This window comes from Balearica regulorum, chromosome 1 (genome assembly GCF_011004875.1).
Source record: "Balearica regulorum gibbericeps isolate bBalReg1 chromosome 1, bBalReg1.pri, whole genome shotgun sequence".
NCBI lineage: Eukaryota > Metazoa > Chordata > Aves > Gruiformes > Gruidae > Balearica > Balearica regulorum.
The window spans coordinates 86,248,154-86,269,178 of NC_046184.1; the positions used below are offsets into that span (position 1 = coordinate 86,248,154).

General features: G+C 51.8%; 2 protein-coding genes across 2 annotated transcripts; one reads left to right on the forward strand and one right to left on the reverse strand.

Annotated features, from left to right (window-relative positions):
* Window positions 1-1,841: 1,841 nt before the first annotated feature.
* Window positions 1,842-16,633, forward strand: ACRBP (acrosin binding protein; the record flags this gene model as incomplete). The annotated part of the gene is made up of 8 exons (XM_075754299.1): window positions 1,842-2,241; window positions 5,612-5,706; window positions 5,824-5,929; window positions 6,069-6,486; window positions 14,557-14,689; window positions 14,914-15,093; window positions 15,200-15,517; window positions 16,103-16,633. Coding segments are annotated over 8 exons (1,764 nt in total), but the record flags the coding sequence as incomplete, so codon positions are not given.
* A 562-nt stretch (window positions 16,634-17,195) lies between these two features.
* LOC104639746 (protein Wnt-4) lies at window positions 17,196-20,705 on the reverse strand. The gene is made up of 5 exons (XM_010307895.2): window positions 20,324-20,705; window positions 19,728-19,966; window positions 18,730-18,861; window positions 18,422-18,564; window positions 17,196-17,726 (listed from the first exon to the last, which is right to left on the reverse strand). The coding sequence occupies exons 1-5, from the start codon at window positions 20,386-20,388 to the stop codon at window positions 17,259-17,261; spliced, it is 1,047 nt and encodes a 348-aa protein (XP_010306197.2). The 5' UTR covers window positions 20,389-20,705; the 3' UTR covers window positions 17,196-17,258.
* Window positions 20,706-21,025: the final 320 nt, after the last annotated feature.

Below are 21,025 nucleotides of genomic sequence, written 5' to 3' on the forward strand. Positions count from 1 at the left end.
AGCAATGAGAGACTAGGAACTGGCTAAAATTTGCAAGACACAGTGGTGATGCCTGTTTTAATGTGAGTGGCAAGAGCTAGCTGGAAAATGTCTCATGCTTGCTGTGTTTCTGAGAAGCTGCAAAAACATCCTAAAAGTCAATGCTGTTGTTAAATGATCAGGCCTCAAGCTTCTCAGAAACGTTACCTTCCAACAAGGCATCTTAGAACAAACTACAGCTTGTCTCCTGCAAGGAACTGCAGAGCTACGTGCTGTTGCCAGACACCTTTCTAATGGACTGCATGGCTGCAGTTATTTAAGCTTTCACCTTGATAGCCTGCACGGCCACTCAGGGCTATGGCAGGTGATGTGTCAGCATTGCAACCGCAGCCAGCACATCTACAGCACTCTCTGCAGCCATTGCATACAGCAGATCTGCTCGAATCTCCCAGGATTTGCAACACAAGTGATTGCTTCAGCAGCATCCTGCTACACTACCATAAACTTTCTCTGCTTTGCCTGCAGCTCCTCTTCGGTTCTGCAAGGGTGTCATTTCGCAGCTGAGCTGAGGCTGTGGGGTGATGCGGTGGGTACACAAAGCCGCTATGCCACCCTGAATTTTGCTTACAGATGCAGTTCTTAGAGCTGCTGTGCAAAGCATTTCCTTTCCAACCACCCTGACAGCTGCTCGCCTGTGATGGTTATGGTCATGTCTTTCCCTCTCACGTCAGAAAAGGGAAGCACTGGTGGTCCCAAAGCCTCTTTTGCCGGCACTGTTCCTACTTTTGCCTGGGAAAGCTTTAACATCCAGAGACCGGCGCTCGGGACATCTGCACCAGAGGCAGAGGCAGACTGTCTGGTGCTCCCATGACTCGCTGGGGGTTCAGAAAGTGGCACTCAAATGCTGTTGCAGGTTGTTGCCAGCCACCACTGTGTCCCCAAAGCAGAGGGGGAAGCTCCCAGGTTGGCTCCCACTCCTCCTGGTTGCCTTATCCCCATGGCCTTGTCTTCCTTCCTCGTGGGGTGCCCATCTCCCCTCCCTCACAAGCCTGTGCCTCGGCTCCCCTCCACACTCCCCCGGCTGTTACACCATTCCCTTCTCATTCCACCGTCGCCAAGGCCACCAAGTGGGACAGGGGTGCCAGGACACAGGGCAGACATGTTGAGGCTGCCCTGCCTGGTGGGTGAGTGACCCCCACGTGGCCCCTACCCACCCTCCCGGGGCCACCTCAGAGCCTGGGGGCCAGGGCTGGAGGGAGGACGGAAGCCCCTGCTGCTGCCACCCCCGGCTCCTGCCCTCCATCTCTCGCAAGACCACCCCACCAGGCCCACCGGCCACCGGAGGCTCTCGGAGGGGGCGCGGGGTGGGGAGTCAGAGCTAGGTCTGCGGAGGGTGCTGGAGGCAGGAGAGGAGGGGGCCCAGCTGAAGGCAAAGGAGGGAAGGGAGGGGATGGAGGGATGTCCCCGTGGAGGGGCACGGGCCCCTGGCGTGGTGGGAGAGGCAGCTCTCAGGGGTGGGTGGTGGAGCCTGCGCCATCACAGGTGCCTCTGGAGGCACCAGGCAAGTGAAGCTGGGGCTTTTGTGGGGGGAAAAAAAACCTGAAAATCCAAAAATTAAAGCACCTCCCCCCCAATCCAAACCAAACCAAACTCACAAAAAACCCCCAACTTTTAATTTTTTTCTTATTCTTATTTTTCTTTTTAATTTTTTCCTTTTTTCTTTTTTCTTCATTCTTTTTTCTTTTTTCTTCATTCTTTTTTCTTTCCTTCTTCTTTTCCTTTTTCTCTTTTTTTTAAAAACAAATTCTCTTTCTCTCTTTTTTTCTTTCTCTTTTTCCTTCTTTTCCACTCTTTTTTCCCCTTTTGCCTCAGGGTTTCTAGTTCTCCCAGCGCCCTGGAAAGCAGGGGGGTTAGAGGGAGACCTCAGGTCCCAGCACCCCGCTCAGCACCAGCAGACAGGAGTGGGCCACCCCACCGGTCGCTCTTTCATTTCCACCCACTGCTTGCCCCCGTTAAGGAGGGTTAAGCACAGCTTGCCTTCTCCCCCAGGGCTGCTGACCTTGGTGACGTCCTCTGCCGCTCCACCCGTACCTCCAGCTCCAGGCAGCCCCCTGTCAGACAAGGAGTACCAGCTCTTCTTTGCCAGCCTGCAGCCCCCCTGGAAGGCGGACGTGTCCTGCCTGCTGCGCCAGACACATGGCTGCCTCAGCCCTGCCATCCTGCAGCTGGACCAGGAGGAAAACCATGGCCGTGTCCCCAAAGGTAGGGGCATCGGCACACATCGTGGGGCAGAGGCGGCATTGCCCCAGCTGGAGCAGCGTCAGCTGTTTCTCTGCCCCGAAATGCCACAGGATTGCAGGAATGGTGGTGGGATGGATCATTTTAAGGTCTCTAGCCCAGAGTTTGGCTTGGAGCAGGACTCTGCCAGCACTAGGGCACCCTGGCTTTGTGCAAGGGAGTTTGGTTTTGTGGGTTCTCTGGGCACTCCTTCAAGTGCAGCACCACTTTCCTGGAGAAAAAAAGCTTCTCCTAATGGCCATTCCCAACCTCCCAAGCAGGAATTTGCAGGTTTTTCCCTCTTGTGTTGTCTGGCACCACCAAGAAGAGTTTGACATTGTCATCTTGTAGCTTTCCTTCAGGTCCTTGTGGGCTGCTGTTAACTCACCTCCCCATCTCCTCTTCACGCAGCTGAACAAGCATAGCTGCCCCAGCCTCTCTTCACGGGTCACGGACTGAAAGACATGGACACTTTGGTGGCCCTCTGCTGAGCTTTTCAGTTTCTCCACATCTCCATTGGTGGGGTGGCAGGGGAAAAAAACTGGCCACAGTTTTCTGAACTTCACTGAACAGTTCATCTTACAACTTCACTGGCTCCTTCCAGCTTGATCTGGGGTTTAATGCAGAAGCTTGGCTCATGGGCTCTCATGGGCCTTTAAGAAAGCTTGAGCTGATAAGCTGCTTTTTTAAGTGTTTAACATTTCAGGAGCCAAGAAACATCCCAGTTCAGAAAGTGCCATAGCAACAGCACCCTTTAAATCTCTGCAGTCGTACTTTCCCTGCACCCCTGCATCAGAGAATTTAAGTGGCATAATTATATCTGTGCAGCTGAAAAACTTGGGACTACTTCTGTTGTATTTTTCTTCAGAGGGAAAAAAAATAGGACCAATTTTCTCATAAAAAAATATGTCTTTATATTTAGCTATGAACGTCAATGAACTGAATGATCAGCCAACTGTGCTTATTTGGACTGCAGCTTGAGGGCAACTATTTCTTGCTTGTTTCTGCAGCTGTGTCAGAGGAATGGGTCCCACCCCGCATCACCAGACCCACAGATGGCTCCTGGGCTCCTCACTCGCTTGCGGGCACCAGCAATCCACGATGCCATGGCACTAGGTGCACCCGGGGGCTGTCCCTGGTTTCTCTCCCAGTAATGCCCAGCACCCTGGCACTGCTCTTTGGCATATCCAGCCATGCTCACACTGCTGCTGCCTTCAGAAGCTCAGCTGCCAAGAGCAGGAGCATGTGGGAACTCCAGAAGATCAGACAATTTTGCAGGATGCCCTCTTTGCCTTCTTTTCCTCTATCCCTCATCCCAACAGACTCATCTGGCAGACTTTATACCCCTCCATGTTCCCTTTCTTCCAGTTTTGGGGCTATTTTTTGCATGTGTTGCAGCCAGGCTGAGAGGTCAAGCAGACATGGCAGAGCATGTGTCCTCATGTGTTTTGCCTCTACTGTCCTCACAGATAAATGGCAATGTTGCCTACATCCAGATATTCATGAGCATTAATTGTGCCTCCTCAGGTGTGGTGCTAAGAAAGCAGTTACCTTGTGTTTTAAACAAGGGAAGCCTACATGTAACCTTTCAACCCTCTTTGTTGTGGAAGATGAGAGTCAGGAGGATGTTTCCTGATGAGCGTATGCAAATATCTTGGCTGGCTCTATCTTTTAGTGATGATGCAATGATTAATTAATTGCCCTCCCCATGCTGGGAGCTCCTGCAGGTGGACTTGGCCACAAAGCCCAAGGGGGTGGCTTCCTGACACCTAGCAGAAGCTGTAGCTGTTTGCAGCAAACACATGGGCAGGAGGAACAGAGGAAAGAGGCAGAAGATCATATTGATTAAACTAAGAAGCTGGTGCTAGGAAGGGCTCCCCTTGGCAGGAAGGTCAGAGGATTCAAAAAGACAGACAAGTATTCCCACAGAGGAGATGAGCTGAGAATAAAGAGGAGATGGAATCAGTGCTAAAGGAGGCAAGCTGCTCATCAGGCCATGTCATCAGTGGAAGAGCTGAGCCATGTTGAAAATCAAGAGATCAGCAAAGAGACGCCATGGGAAACTTTATCTATGTCAAGTTTTTTTTTTTACTTCCTAGGTGTTGGAATGAAAATGTACTTTTCTTCTCCCCTCACCCTAAATTGGAAATTTTCTGTATCATCAGAGGAACAGTTTGTGACAGGACACAAGCTGTAATACACCAAGCCTGGTCTGGTATGCGCTGCTGGTGATGCAGTCCTGGGCCAAGGAGAGCCAGGCTAACACTGGGGTTAGCAAATGGTTGGGCTTCCTCCCCTGCCCAATGGCAGGAATACATCTTTGCAAGTAGTGGCTGTGTGGTGGAGTAAAACACTGCAGGTCCCAGTCCATTGCACTGGCTGAGTCTGTGTCCGCCATGTCCTGGAGGGATTTCACAGGGCGTCACCAAAGGACAGGGCGGGGGTCCGGCGTGTTCCCTACAAGTTGGGCATTATTCTGGGCTGGGATCCTGGTGCATACCTGAAATTCTACTTTTGCCGATGAATCCATATGCTCAGCACAAAAGAAGAAGTGTGTACAGTGTAAAAGATGGTGTACGAGCAACTTACAGGAGAGCAGTGCAATTCCACTGCTAACTTCCTCTGTCTCAGTCAGTGCTCGACCTGTTCAGTGTGTGCAAAGGGCTGGTCATGCACCCATGGAGCAGAGAGACCACAAGATTACCCCTCTTCCCAAATCTCCCAGGGTTTTCGGCTCTCCTGCATGACCTCGGCTATTCTGCAATCACTGCAGGAAGAGTTGCAGATTTTGAACCAGTAGTGTTGGCAGTGCTGGACAAGACTATGGTGCATGCACGTATGTACAGGCACAGGCTTTGCCAGCAGCATCTTGGCCCTATGGACTTTCCTCCATCCCCTGCATGGCTGGAATCACTGTTGAACTATTTTGCCCTGAAGAGGTTGTCTCCTCTGGTGTTCCCAGGCCCGGTTTGGTCATCTTCTTAACCCATCACATCACTACTTGCCTTTTATTTTTTAAACCCTTCAAGGATTAATAACAAGAGTCCTTATCACATCCTGGAAACAGAAGTTTTGGGTCTCTGTAAAAGGGAACATAAGCATGTGAAAAAGGGCAGAAGGATGAACTGAAACCCTGGGTGGTTTGGAGGGAAAGTGCATGTGGCACCTGGGATAGGAAGCTGTAAGAGCACAAGGCTGTGATCTCAACTCAGCTTTGACTTTCCCTTCAACCACAAGCCGCTCTGAGAACAGCCATCCCAGAGGTCCCTGTCTCTTGTTGTGTCCAGGTCAGGGGGGCAGATGCCTAAACCTGTGGCATGCCCCCATCCCACATGTTTTACTCACCCCTCTCCAGGGCCAGTCTGCTCTGACTTCCCAGAGGCACCGTGGTTTCAGACCTTCTGCCAGTTCACCCAGTACCGCTGCTTCAAACGCCAGTTCTACACCAAGGTGAGGAGCAGGATTTGGGATGGGGCAGGAGGGAGTATCTCTGGGAGATGGAAGGGGTGAAGAGGAAGGGAAGATAACACAATGGGACCTGTGTTTCTCCCTCTCTCCTCCACTCAGCGAATCCCATGTCTGAGTTTGTCTCCTCCAAAAAACCTTCTCCCGATGGAGCGACTCCATGCTGTGGGCTCCTGGGCAAGGGGTGAAAGCTCCCCTACAGAAGAAGGTACGGCTGCACCAAGCTGTGCTGGGCACCCTTGCGTGCCTGCTGATCTCCTGTAACTACTCTTCCCACACACCCCCCCAGAGCTTTCTGGCTGGCTTCAGAAGGTGCCCTCAGCCCCCGTGTGCCTCTCTCTCCCCAGCTCCAGGGCAGGTTTCTCTCTCGTCCACTGATGCCCTGCTGCGCACCAACGTGGACGCCCTCCTGAAGTACTCCTACACACTGTCGAGTCAGGAACCGCTGCCGAAGAAGCTCCCCCTGGCCAAGCCAGGGGTGCCGAGACCCCCACAGGACAGCGAGCTGCCTGTGTTCCCACCAATTCTGCCAGTCCCGGCTGCCCCTACCCCCTTGCCTCCCAGGCTGGGATCTCCTGCCGAGGCACAGCAAGCCTGGGAGCAACGCCTGCAGAACAGCGTCTGGCAGCTGATCCACTTGGCCCTCTCCTTGGAGATGTCCCTGGGCACCAAGGGCTCTTCTCCAGACCTCAGCACCAAGTCAGACCCAGGGAGCACATCAGGCAGTGCCAAGGAGGGGGTGCAGGAAGCAGACCCCCATGGCAGGTGAGGGAAAGACCCATCTCCCCACCAGGCAGGGTACTGCACACCACCCATGCAGGGCTGTCCTCGTGTGCAGGCTAGCAGCCCCACCGCATGCATTCCCCTGCCCTGACCAGCTGGCAAGCTTTCAAGAGCAAGCCTTCCCATCCAGAGCAGGAGTGTCCCAGGGAGCCCCTCAGAATACCCCTGCTCCAGCACAGAGTGAGCAGGGAGAGGGTGACCCAACGCTGCTAGCACCTGACAATGTTACTGTCCTTGCGTCCTGAGCAAAGTGCATTTAGGCTGGGCCTTAAGTGCAAGCAGGGCTTTATCCCATGCATGTGTATCTCCACACTGTGATCATCTGCAGTGTGCAATCACCTCTGCACTCATCCTCCTCCCAGCTCAGGTCTCCCGGGAGTCTGGATGATAGGCAGAAATAGCTTACTTGCTAACAGGGGTCTTTGGACACCAGAGTAAACATGTGTCTCGCTGTGCTCCTTGCCTCTCTGAGTGCCATGTGAAGCAGATGTTTCTTAAAAGTCTGAACTGAGGAGAACTCCAAGGGGTGCCCCATCTGCACCCAGGCAGAGCAAAAGCAACCCTGGGCTAGGAAACAGAGCCGGAAGCACAGAGCCTTGCTCTGCCCCTCTCTGCACTCTGGATCTGTGCATTGCTCTTCCTAGGGGGTTTCTGGTTCACTGTTCTGGCTTTGAAAGCAGCTGCATGCCAGTTCTGCACAGGGTCCTGTGACAGTCCAGCTTGCTGCAATCCTTTTACATGCCCTTCTTAGTTCCTCTGGCCTAAGGATGCCTTAGGAGCTTGTCTAGCATCCTGAGCTCTTCTCAGCTGATCTGCCAGGATCCATTCACCTCTGTGCTCAAGCAGCTGGGACTGGGACAGAAAAGACCTGCAAAAGAATTGTATGTTTTCACGTAAATTTACTTTTTGATTCCTTAGTACTTTGTGGCTGAGGCCCACTTTCTTTGACTGAGATGCAAAGATTATTTTGCCTGCCAGGAAAAAAAAAAGCTGTCTAGATGTGGTTTTCATGGAGAAGTCGTTTTGGTTTCACCCTGTTGCTGGCCGTGATGTTCCTCTAAGCGCACAGGCTTTTGTGCATGAGTGCACATCTGTGGTTTCTATTAAAAACACTACACAGAACTACAGCTGAGCCAGAGATCCCACTTCTGTATGTAAAAATGTATTGCATCATGTTGTTAAAGCTGTACATGTTCTCTTGCAAGGCTGTAACTTATGTCATCCTCTTTCCTAATATTGTAGGAGGCTTTTACTGCCTGGCAAATTTTTCCTGGTGTTATGTACTCTGAGACAAAATTATGTTTCATTGAGGATATGTTCATTTTCCCTGCCTCTGAAGTTGAGCTTTGCTCTGATTTAGTTATATTGGGATTATTGAGGGACTGCTGTGATTGCAGATGACACTCACTATTCTGCTGCAGAGTTTCTCAAAGACACTAATGCTGACTGTGTGTCTGTAACCTGGCAGCCGAGCCCCATCAATCATGCTAAGCAAAGCTTAAACTCAAGGGAGGATAAAAAGGCAAGATAGACCGCGCCTGTCAGCTTTGCTGCTCGCCACATCCCGCCTCCTCTCAAAAGGACTTCAAAGCATGACCTAAAAAAGGGGCAAAATGCTTTGAGGCATTTCCATTCCAGTGCGAGGAGCAGTGCTGGGTGGACTGGTCGGTGCGTACAGGTCTGGTTTAACACAAGGTGTGCACGGTTGTGATGGGCGCTGAACCCAGGGCTGTGTGTCTTCCCTAGGGTCTTAATCTGCAGAGGGACATCCAGGCCTTCTCACTCACCCCTGCTTGTGGCAGCTGCTCTGGTAGCCCTACCAGCTTTAATGGTACCTGGTGAAGCTGGCTGTGCCCTTTAGAGAGAGACACGGTGAAGAATTTGCAGCATGCTTTTGTGGTCTCTCTGCTAGCAGTGAATCATCATGGGGGGGGTGTGTGACAATGTTTCTTATTGCACTTATTTTCAACTTTTAGTCCTTATTGTGCTTTCTGCCCCACAGCTAAAGTGCTATTTATTTCCCAGTATTTCCTCTCCTCAAAGTTACCTATATACCATGATTCAGTCTTGCAATAAGCTAAAAAGAGCTGTGTAGCTCTTACATTATAAAGCCTGTGCAACTCTCCTTTTCTGTGGCAATTTTCAGTATCCCTTTAAAACATCCACACACTCCACCTCTGCATGCACCATTCAGCGATGGGTTTCAGCAGTTGAGAGTGCAGAAGGAGGTCAATCTCCCTTCCCTTCCTTTCCTTTCCCTTCCCTTCCCTTCCCTGCTCTTCTGTTTGCACATAAGAATTGCATTTGCCCTTTTTCCCAGGGTTTGACGCTGTTGCGTTGTTTGTCTGCTATGACCCCTACACCCCTTTCAGCATCACGGCTGTCCCGGATACAGACCCCATCCTGATGGTATTTGCACATGGATGCTCATGGTTCACGTGAGCCCAGCTTCCCCAGCAATGCTGAGCTGAGCCCTCCCGGTGGCCGCACCCTCCTCCTCCTGCTTTACTCCTCCAGACAGTCCTTGTGGTACTTACATACTTCATCCCTGGCAGCTTTAATTTTAAGCCCAGACCCTTCATTAAAAATGTCGTCCCCAGAAAAACACTCTCTTTGGATTATCATCACCCATTAGCAATTACATTTTCTTTTTTACCTTGGGTCTGATGGTGCGGGATGGGACCCGTTCCCCTGACATTTCTCAGAAGCTTTCGGGAACTAGCTGTCACTTGGGGATGGTGCAGATGGATCTCTTTTGGCTGTTCAGTAGGGCCAGGGCCCAATTTAGTGCCTCCATATTGCTACTGTGCATGGCTAGCTGTGAAAGAGGAGTTATGACAAGGCAGGTGGTCTTCTCTCCACCAGGCTACAAGAAGTTCAAATGCTCCCAGGCTTTTGGGACTCTCAAAGCATGGGTGTCTCAGTATCCCAGAGGGGGCAGAGCTAAAATCTTCTGCAATATACTGCAAGTCAGCAGGGGAGATGTATTTTCAAAATACAGTTTTCCCCATGCTTTGTGCCCCCGACCCTTGGGCAGGTGTTACATTCCTGTTGTCCCAACCCTGCACTGGGTTACCAGCTGGGTTTGATCCGTCAGGTACCTAGCCAGCCTGCCTGCCTTCTTGGCATGCAGGCCAAGGTCTCTTTTTCTTTCTGAAGCTGTTAAGAATGTCTTTTTGCTTAGTCTTTTAGTTTCCTGCAGCAACCCACCTAAATCAGAAGTTACAAAGTGCTGGAGAGCTGCTGTTTGCTCCTTACCTTCTTTTCGGCTTGCCTCAGGTATTCACTCCACCTCACACAGCCAGCCAATATCGGGGAGGTTCAGCAGCTGAAAGGTAATGGCCCAAATCCTTGTTATGTTGTTAACCAGCACTCGTCAGAGATACCACTGAAGTAGGCTCTATGTGTGTCACTCCATGTCTTGAGATGCTAAAGCAAGATAGGCTTTTATCCAAAGTTTTCTTCTTTTGCCTTTGAGCAATTACTGATCTTGGCCCACAGATTCTTCTTAATCATATTTTTTCACATTCCCTTTGAAATGTTGACTCCCAGTACCTGTTAGGCTTTTTCCCGGGCAGCAGTTGGGACATTAACATGCAAAGGTACAAAGCTTTAGACAGACCTATCAGTTTCCCTGATCCACAGATAATCTGCACATCCACAAACAGCTCAGCACCACATCAACAAGTGCAGGAGACCGGCAGCAGTGCTGTCCCCAGTCCGTACCATTTGTCCGTAATGCCTCTGTGATGGGACACAGAGCCCCAGCGCTGCCATAAGGCAGCAGCAGTGGGAGAGTGGCTGGATACGCCAAAAAGCAGTGCCAGGGCGCTGGGGATCGCCAGGAAAGGAACCAGGGACAGCCCTCGGGTGCACCTAGCACCATGACATCATGGATTGCTGGTGCCCGCAAGCGAGTGAGGAGCCCAGGACCCATTCGTGGGTCTGGTGATGCGTGGTGGGACCCATTCCTCTGACACCTCTCAGCTGCTTTGAGGAACTGGCTGTCACTTGGGGATGATGTAGATGTATCTCACTCAGAGGTGGGAAACCAACTCATAAATTTTCAGTCGTGAGGCCAGAAAGCCTCACTGTAGAGAAGGAGATCAGAGATAGAGGAGGAAATGGATGTGACAGAGATCGCAACAGAATTTCTTGGTAACCTCAGGCTGATGACACAACTTAGTTTCCGGAGGGGGGTGAGCGGATGTTATGGACACAATTCATGTGCCTCTGCATGCATGGCCACCAGCAAAGTGTCGGTAGGTGGTGCGTAGGGATGCAAGGCTTTCTGATCTGTCTGAGCCAGTCATATCGAATACGGCCTATAAATCTAAAGTTTGCTGTGCAGCAAAGGCTCCTACCCACATCTGACTTTGCATCTGTTCTGAACAAGTAGGTCATCGACACTCAGCAGATGTTTTATCACTACTTATGAGCTACTTATGGAAGCACTCTTTTTAGACAAGGCTGGAGACGAGTTCCCTTTTACTGCCCCTTTTGCCTGTAATCCTCTATTTGCATCTTGTTCGGGCTGCACTTGTTGGAGCAGTACGTGTGTTGGAGAAAGCAATGTTAAACCCATTTATTAGCAGTCGTTTTTCTAAGGCTCAGGTTGCTGTTTATGTGCTATTTTTAAAAAAATACAGCAAGCTGGACAGTTTTCTTCTTTTTTTCTACCACAGTGATGAAAACACCAGAGCTATTCATATCATTTTTAATGACACTTAATGTGCCTCTCACTTCACTGGCTTGATCATCCTGGTGTGATGAAGCAGCAATCAAATCACAACTTGCCACTGGAATAACAAGCAAGTAGTGGAACAATAGCCAATAATGACATATTTGTGGATAATTCTTTCACATAAGTCTGGAGAATAATATCAGGGTCATTAATTGAAATTTGTGAGCCCCATCAAGATGACCAAGCCAGTTTACGAAATCTTGAAGGCAAAGATCCAACTGCACCTAAGCAGTCAAGCATCTGAGTGGTGGCTGGGTCTCCCTTCAGCTGTCACAGATTTATCAGCAAAGTAGACCAAACACTTGCTCTCCTGAACTACAACTGCTTAAGAGAAAAATTGTCTGTGTTAGGTAATCCCCACACAATGAGCAATCCTTTATGGAAGAGAAATGCTAGGTGTTCCTTGGGGGCTGTCACTGGTTCTTCTCTCAGCAATGTCCAGCTCTCAGTGACAGAAAAATGCTGAGAGGGTTGAATTGAACAACCTCAGACAAGATTTTCAAGTGGGATGAGCACAGACTTTTTGCGCTAAATTTAAAATTTCCTGTTCTTCTTGATATCCTAAATGGTCTGAACCTTTACAGAGGAAACAACAAAAAAAAAAAAAAAAAAAAGATCATGTGGAACCATGGGATGGAGGAGTGGACATGAAGGGTCTTAGAGGTTCTGGAAGTGCTTTCTGCAGGACAGGTGGCCTTTGTTTCTCTTTTTTACTGGCACACTTTAATTCTTTCCAGCTTTGCATGAAAGAGTTGATATCTGTCACTGCTGTCCTCAGTTTGCATTCTTTTGTCATCTCTGACCTCAGACCTTCCCTCCATAAACCTCTGACCAGGCTGGTCACAGTGTGGTGCATTGCAGAAAGAGATGCACAAGCTTGCGATACATAGATTTCCAGGTTTTCAGCTGTCCTCGGGTTTTCAGTGGATGTGGTTGATATGCTGTGGGTCAGCACCGCAGTAATTTGTTGCCATGTCTGTATCCGCAGAATGTAATTTGCAGCCTGTCCACAGTTCAGTACAGGAGAGTGTGTTGAAGGAACATCTTTGTTTGCCTCGATGCAGGCTAGAGCAACATCTTCTGCACTGTGATAAACCAAGTTTGACTGTAATATTTTTAAAAGAAAAATCTAGCACTCATTATATTTTCTGTGATTAAGATTTTCCAGGTTCTCTTGTACGCTTGGACTTGATGATCTTAGGGGTCTTTTCCAACCTTAATGATTCTATGATTCTGTCATACTATCTAAGTAAGAGAGATGCCTTCACCGATCCTGACATGCTCATTTGCTGTTGGTTAGTGTGAACTGTTTGGGTACAGGATCACTTGTTTCTGACCCACTGCAAGTGCAGAGAACTTGCCACAAACTCCTTCATCCGTAGACTATGGCCAGGCCTGGGGATCTATTAAGAAGGTGCACAAAACTTCGTTAGTAGCCCTAATGCTTCACCCACGTTCTCCTACGTCAGTGCATACCCAAACCCAGTGTAAATACCAAGCATCCGCATGTTCCTGTGCATATGGTGCATGCCTCTCACATGTCCATGGATCTGTGAACACCAGTCACTCCTTACAGCTTGATTTCTTCACACACCACGTAATCGCAAGAGCTTAATGGCAGGGAGATTGATCTCTTTTAGCCTTCAAGCCTGGCAATTGCTCTGATCACTCACTCTAGCCTTCCTGCTCAGCACAGGACGTGGAGCCATGCCTTGTGAGCCCTGAAGGAAAACAGTAGTGTGTGGCTAAGCTACAGACCCTTCTCCTAAGAGGAATTTGGGATATCTTTTTGAAGCCTCCAAGCTGTGGGGAAACATCCCCATTAGCTGCTCCCGTGCTAAATACCCTTTGTGTCAGGAGCATGCAGCTCATTTCTGATTTGAATGGATCTCACCCCAAATTCCAGTCACCAAAAGTCATTACGCTTCCATCTGCTGATGAAGAGAACCTTCCAGCTGATCCCCATCTTGATAAAAGTACAGATTGACTGAGTGACCACCCGCTAAAGTCTTTGCGCAGCTAAGTAAAGCTTCTTCAATTTCTTGCTCCTGGTGAAAGTTTTCCAGGCCTTAGGAAATTTCATCTTCATGACCTTCTTCCAGGTTCTCCACCTCATTTTTTATTTTTTAAGGCTAATCTGAAGGCTTCCAAGAAGTTTCAGCTATTCTTAGGAAAATTTCATACCGATTGACCCATGGATGTTATGAGCATTTTAACATAAACAGTTACTGCTCTTATCTTTTCTTACTTTCTGCCAGTTCAAAGTTTGTTTATTTATCATTGATTTTGTTTCCAGACACAGAAGACAAATATTTAATAAGCATTTTTACCTCTTCTGCATCATTGCTGATAATTCACACTATCCCTGTCTAATAATAGTTCTGTACCATGTCTACAATTTCTACTGTTCCTAAGAGATGCAAAATCATAGAATCGTAGAATCATAGAATGGTTTGAGTTGGAAGGAATCTTAAAGATCGTCTAGTTCCAACCCCCCTGCCATGGGCAGGGACACCCTCCACTAGACCAGGTTGCCCAAAGCCTCATCCAATCTGGTCTTGAACACTTCCAGGGATCCAGGGGCCTCCACAACCTCTCTGGGCAACTTGTTCTAGTGTCTCACCACTCTAACAGTAAATAATTTCTTCCTAACATCTAACCTAAATCTACCCTCTTTTGGTTTAAACCCATTATGCCTTGTCCTGTCACTACGCTCCCTGATAAACTTGTTATATAGAAATATTCTTGTCATCCTTAACCTACTGTCCTTAAATTTTCTACCTTTAGTTTCCCATGTCAGTTTGGATGAACAGTTAATTCATTTTTACCAATTTTTTCCCCTTTCCATCAAATACATTGCCTCAAGCAGGAGGGAGGCTTAATAATTTATATACTCCACACCCAAATGGAGCTGCCCCATGGTCAACACTCAGCAGACCTCTAACAAACATCTCCTTGCTGTGCACTCGGATGGACAAAACTAGGCAGCAGCTGCTGAGGGCCCCTGGGAAAGTTCCTCGAGCTGCGCTGCTTGTCCAGTCCCTCTCCTGTGCTCCCGAATGCATGCCACCCCTCCCACCTCCCCCCCCCCACCCCATAGCCTCCGTGTCACACAGGCACATACAGACTCTGCAGGCACCCCCGTTCCTCTATGCAGTTTGGCCAAGTGTCCCAGGTTTCTTTGGGAAGTTTTTTTTGCTGTGCTTCAGGGTTGTTTTCCCCCTCTTTCAATTTGTAACTAAAGGTTTATCTCTTCAACTTGTGACAAGAGATGAGACTTGATTTTTTTCCATCCCTTTCTGTGTCAGCCTTTTAGCTCTGAAGAAGGATGAGGCAGTGATGATCCTGTGCTTTGCAATGCTGGAGGGAAACTGTCTCTCGTCAGTGGTCACACAGGCCTGGAAGGAGATGGAAGAAAGAGTCCTTGGGTTCGGAGATTTGGTAAAGATACCGATGTCCATCTTTGACCCCCCACTGTGTGCAGGGCTCCCTGCAGTGCTGACCACAATGCTCCGGCGGCCAGAGCACGTCAGCACTGTCCTTTCAGGTGCCACCTCCTGGGAGAAGCTGACCTGGGTAACCAGGGAGGCAAACTCCAAGCTGGGGATATGGGAGCTTCTCAGTCTCCTTTTCCCCCCTGACTTCCCTGCTGCATCCCCCCCTAGGTGTGTGACAGCCTCGGGCGGCGGCACATGGACCTGTGTCCTGACTGTGCTTTCTGCTCGCTAAAGAGGGAGCAGTGTCAGAACATCAAAAACCTGAAACGTGTTCACTGTGAGACAGGCAGCTTCAGCACCTACATCAACCCTCAGATCTCAGCCCAGCACCAGGCTGCAGGCAACAAGGTACCAAGCGTGCTGCATCTCCTGCCAGCCTCTGAGGAGGAGCCTGGACTGGGTGGTGGGGAAGGGGAGGAAGAAGCACGGCTCTCTTTATCCCACTTCTTTGCAGACCAGCTCCTTGGAGTACTATGGCATGAAGTTTTTCAGAGGGCTGAGGGCAGAGTACTGGTGCAGCCGGATAGCCACCCACGGCTGTGAGGACCCTCGTGTGGCCCTCTGGCTGAAGGCAGAGTACACTGCCTTCCAAGACAGAGATGACCCGAGCCAGGTGAGTGCCCAGTGGGTGCTGCCATCCCTCCTTCTCCTCTTCTTTCTCTGGCCTTCATTCCCATCTCCCCAGATCTGTGACTCGGGAGGAGTTCGGCACCCCAGCTACTGCGCATTCAAGAGCCACCAGTGTTTGCAGCAGAGCCTCTACAACCAGAAGGTGAGAAACAGCCTGCATTGCCCTTTACACAGCCTTCTCCTCCATGGCTGGTCCCTCCACAGCCAGCCCCAAGTCCCTGCAGGACTCACTGGCCTCCTGCTTTTCCCTCCAGTAGGACACGCTTGGGTGTGTTTGGGCGGGGGGGGGGGTGACAAATAGTGACTGAAGTGCAGCTGACATGTAATTCAGGTGGTGGGTTTTGCACAGACGCTGTAAGAGATGGCAGCAGAGACAGCTGCTAATGTTGAGACAGAGGAGCTGTGGGGAGCCTCCTACCTGTCAGGGTACCACTGTATATCCCTGCAGGAGACAGTCCCCCCCATCTACTGTGTGCTTCCTAGGTGGCAACAAAAACCAGAAACACCAGAGCAGGACAGAGGACTAGCCTCTATCTTAGGAAACACACAGTTCAGCTATCATCCTCTGCCTCCTGCTTCCCAGCTGGTTCTCCCCTCTCCCCTCTGGTGCCCTCATCATCCCAGCCTCCAGAGCTGCTGGGTGATGCTGTCCGTCATGGAGGTCTCCTTTCCCCTGGGGAAGGATGGAGAGTGGTACCAGTCCTATGAACTCAGGCTCTCCTTGCAGGTGTCTCGCCACGACTGCCACAAAAATGAGACCTACCGGGTGCTGAGCGAGAAGGAGGGAGAGGAGGAAGTGTTGCTGTGGCACCAGAGATTCCTCAGCCTCACCACAGGGTGATGCAGGGTAGCAGGGGGATGCATGGGAAGCGAAGGCCTCCAGAGCAGGCTCTCTGGGGCTGTGGTGAGGCAGAGAGTCTGGATAGACCTGGACAGTTCCTCCCAGACCCCTTGCTGGCCAGCCAGCTCATTATGGACAGATTTCCCCCTGTGAGCACCTGCTCTGCTCCAGCGCACCAGGAGGGGAGCCTCACTCAACAGCGTTTCACTGTGGCACCTGCTGGAACTCCCTGTGAAAACATTTTCTCCAGCCAGAGGAGCAGCTGAGCATCAGAGAAAGCATCAGCCCTGGGAACTTGGATTTAGAGCCACTGGCGCAAGTGTCCTTGTCTGAAATCCCCAGCCATCTCTTGCCTCCCTCTCCCTGCAGGCTTATACCAGTCAGTAGCTGCCCCAAGGATGAGTCTTATTGTATAAAGAGCCCATTGTATAAAGAGCCTATTCACCCTACAAACCTAATTTGCTCCCTTCTGTCTGATGCGACCGCTCTGATACACCCCTCAGTGACCCCTCTCATGTTCAAGGTGGGTCCCCATGCCCCCCTGCTCTGCACCCTGGTGTTTCTCGCTCACTGCAGCCCATGTGTCCACTGAGCACAAGGACTGCAGTGTGGCCTTGTCGCCTCCCAGACCATGGGAGGGAGCAGAGCCAGGTACCCTCCAGGTCCCAAACGCAGCATGCGAGGAAGGAGCTGACATATGCACTTTGCTTTCCATTGCAACTGGTTTATTTCTAAAGTTTAAGGGTTTATTGGGCCTTTGTTCTCCAACCCTCCATCTGGCAAAATAATTCAAACCACAAGCCCAATGAGGCTGGCGAGAGGGTGCCAGGCAGGGAGCACCCCCAGCACCAGGCGCTGATGGCACCCCCGGCACCAGAGGCTGCTCGCCAGCAGGGCAGCGAAACCCCACGTCTCCACTCCCTCTCAGGCTGTGTATCACCCCACACCTTCCCCTGCTTCCCCATGTCTCTCCCCGGGCTGTCCTCTCCCCAGCTACCTTGCAGTCCCCGGGAGCCTCCCACCACCCCAGCACGCTCACCCCTCAGCGGCAGCTGTGCACCTCCACCAGGTGCCGGCACTGCTTGCACTTGACGGAGCAGCACCAGCGAAACTTGCAGCTGCACCGCTCCACCACTTCTGCCTGAGCCGTGTGGAAGCCCCTGCCACAGCACAGGAGCTCGCAGCCATCCATGGCTGGGGATGTCCGGTTGCACTGGCGGCCAGAGGTGCCAAAGACCCCATGCCGGGGGTCCCAGTCACAGAAGTCTGGGCTGGCCAGCAGGTAGACCAAGTCATGAGCTGTGTAGGGCTTGAAGCGAGAGCTCTTGGGCACCAGGAGCTTGCGGGAACCCACCCACTTGGGGTGAACCTCCGTTGCCCCCTCGAACTTTTCCTTGAGGACATTGCCCACCTTGCGGAAGGGAGGCATGACCTTCCAGCATGTACGTACCTCGCAGGAACCTGACACACCATGGCATTTGCACTCCACCTTCATGTGGGCCAGGAGAGCCTGGGGAGCAGGAGGCAGCTACCAGCCAGACCCAGGACACCCTGTTCCTCCCCCACACCTCCCATGGGGCTGGAGGGCAGGATCAGCAGAGGGGAGGGGAGGGGAGGGGAAGGGAAGGGAATAAAAAAGTCTTTTCAAACCAGGATAATATGAAATGGAAGGGGATCTGCTCTGTGGGAAACAGGCTGGCTTGGGTCTATAAGAGAAATCCCTGAGGCAGGAGAAGAGATGGGAACCTGCTCTGACCCATGGGGCTGTGGGGAGGGGAACAGATCTATCCAGAGTCAGAGGATGTTCAAGGGACCAGATCTGACAGCAGCCTCATGAGAGGATGGTGACTTTGCTCAGGAGAGACTGGAGGGGCAGGGAAACCCTTCAGAGCAGAGCGGGGAAGCTTATTTCCTTTGCAGAAAAGGCCAGGGGAGGTAAATCACGGCTGGAGTCTGTGAGGAAAAGGACTTAGCACAGAGGTGGGCCAGGGAGGCTGGGACACCCCTCTGTGCAGGTGAGGAGCCAGCTTGGTATGAGCAGCGCAGTGCTGGGCTGAGGAGAGGCAGCAGGACGCAGACCTGTTCTGGGAACCCATGGTTGCCCCGAACTGCTCCTTGGGGTAAGGGGGCTGGACCGAGCTCTACCGAGCCAGGGAGAAGCCCCTCAAGCCAGGCTTGCATCCCAGCCCTTGTTCCTGCCCTTACCTTCCTTCCAGCCCCGTTGTTGTGCAGATTCATGAGCACTCGGCTGGAGGAGACACCGCGGCTCCTCTCAGGGTTGTCTACGAAGGCTTGAGAAAAGGCAATCCCGTAAGACAGGTTATCAGAGCAGCCCGACCATTGGAAACCTGCAGAGGGAAATTGGCCATGAGATGAAGAGGGAGAAACCCTGAGAGGAGCTCCCAAAGGGCTGAGGGACATGGAGAATGGAGATGTCTCCTCCCCTGGTGAGGATCTGCCCCATGGATCTTCTCCTCTGCCACCCCCTCCCTGCCACTGGCCTCCTCCTTCACCTTCGGGGCTGACTCCTCGGATCTTGCGGTCACAGCCACACTTCTCCAGCTCCCCACGGCTGCAGGCACGAGTCACAGCAAAGGCAACACCGGCAGCAGAGATGGCGTGGATGAAAGCAGACTCCCGCGTGCCTACAGCAGGGCGAGAAATGGCACCAGTCTGCCAAGGGGGAAGGCACTGACAGGACATGGCGGGGGCGGGGGGGGGAAGAGCCTGTGACTGCATGCAGGAAGGATGTATTCAGACAGAAACTGCTCGGGAGAAATTGCTACCAGAATGCTGGTAGCAATGCAATTCCCATGGCATGGAGCCAGCAAGGGAAGTGGCTCTGTGGGGTCCTTCTGGCTCAGTGGCCTCAACTTTGGCACCAAGCTGTCCCATTGAGGGAGAGAAGTCAGCAGCCCTCATGGGAAGTGAAAGGGGAGCTGTGGTGGGGGACATCAGGGGCTGAGCCTCCCATGCAGAGGGGTTTGTCAGGGAGGACCCTGCCACCTTGTCGCTAGGAGCCAGAAAAACCCTGTCCAAAGCTCCCTGAATGGCTCCTTCCATGCAAACACATGTAAAATCTGTTCCATGCTGTTTTGGAGGCATAGGCAGATCCTTTTTCCCAGGCCTGCAACACAAAGGAACTGCAGCTTCAGAGAAGAAGGTTTGATTTGAGCTGCTACTCCAAAGGGCTGGGCTGGTGAAGAAGGTCTATCAGTCTACAGAGCTTGTACCCAGAATGGTCCAGATGGGACCAAAAAGACAAGCCTGGCCAAATGCGGAAGAAGTTTAGCCAGAATATTAATATTGTAGCAGCACATGCATTTGTTTCAGTATGCTCTGTGTTGACAGCTCTGTCAGCATGCGGAGGAAGGCAGTGGCCACTCTTGGGCTGGTTCCAGTGTGGCACTTGAACACTAGCCCAGGAAAGGCTGATGTGTCAAGGGGAGCCTGTGGGCATACTGAAGAGACTTCATGCCAACTCTGCCTGCACTGTCTCCCCCTCACTGACCTTGGATGGCGACCTTGCCGAAGACCTGCAGCCCCTGCAGGGTGGAGCAGTTCCACCGGCGAGAGTGAAACTGGTGCTGGCACTCCTCGACAGCCAGCTCCGCACCTCGCTTCACCGCATCCATGGCTTCCACCTGCCGCTGGCAAATGCGGACCTGCTCTTCTACCAATCCCGTCAGACCCTCACAGCCACTGGGGTCCCGGAGAACTGCCCGCAGAGAAGGCTGCTTAGCCAGGTACCTGTGGGGCAGGGAAGATACATTCAGTCGCAGATGGGCTAAAGCCAAGGCCATATCTCTGCAGGACTAGCCCTCTATAGCCTTATTTTAGAGCTGAAATGGGGCAGGGAAGGGGATGTGCTGCCTCTTGTCTGTGCCAAGTTGGACATTCCTGCTCCCCATCCTGGTCTGCGCCTGTTCAGCTTCTCCATCCCTCTCCCTTCCTGCTCCCAGAAACACCCCTCCTAATGTGCTGCCTTTGAGCTGCCCAGGTTCCTTCTTCCGACCTTTTCTCGCAGATCCATCTGTTTTCTTGGGAGACAGCACCTCCCCAGGGGGACTTTCCTATCCAGACAACACAAGTGCAAAGCGTACTTACAGCCAGGTCACAGCAAGGACATGGTGCACAGGGATCAGCACCACGTACAGCCACACCATCTCCATCCTGTCCCCGGCAAAACTTCACCTTCAGCCACGGTGCAGTAGCCGCCTGAATTCCCTCCTGCGACCTCCCGCTGCCTGTGCCCGACAGTCGCTCTCACAGCAGCTCCAGCCCAGCACTGCAAAGCACAGGTAGACCCTGCCCTGGGCAATGACCATGGGCTGCCCTGGTGTGCCTGCCAGCATCGGAGACCCGGTGGCCCACAGAAGCCTGGCAGGCTGGCCCTGTGAGGGCATCCACACCAGTGCTGTTCCCTACCTACAGTGTGGGCAGCAGCATGGGAGAGCTCTGAACTAGGGCTCTGGGGTGGGCATCCGTCGGAGGGAACTCACATGGCCCGGGACAGCATCAGTGTCAGACCCTCGGTCTCTGCCATCCCATCAGCAGACAATCTGGTTGTCTTCCTCTGCAGTCAAGTCACTTCATCAGCAAGAAGCGGCCCAAGACCCAGTCAGCAGCAGACAGAGCCTTCCACGCAAGAAAAACCTGGCAGCACCAAACAGCTGTCGCTAGACCCACCAGCTCATCATCGCTTTGTCACCAAGCCCTTTGGGGAGCCAGAGAGTTTCCTTGCAGTGACAGCTCATGGGAGCAGAGAGGGGAAGACCTGCTGCCTCTCTGATCCCCAGCTGCCGTCCT

Excerpts from the sequence above, each read along its gene's own strand:
- LOC104639746 (XM_010307895.2), bottom strand. The coding sequence starts at position 20,388 with ATGGAGATGGTGTGGCTGTACGTGGTGCTGATCCCTGTGCACCATGTC. Across the intron at positions 18,862-19,727 it reads CGGCAAGGTCGCCATCCAAG|GCACGCGGGAGTCTGCTTTC; the intron begins GTCAGTGAGGGG and ends GCCCTGCTGTAG. Across the intron at positions 18,565-18,729 it reads CCGAGGAGTCAGCCCCGAAG|GTTTCCAATGGTCGGGCTGC; the intron begins GTGAAGGAGGAG and ends TTCCCTCTGCAG.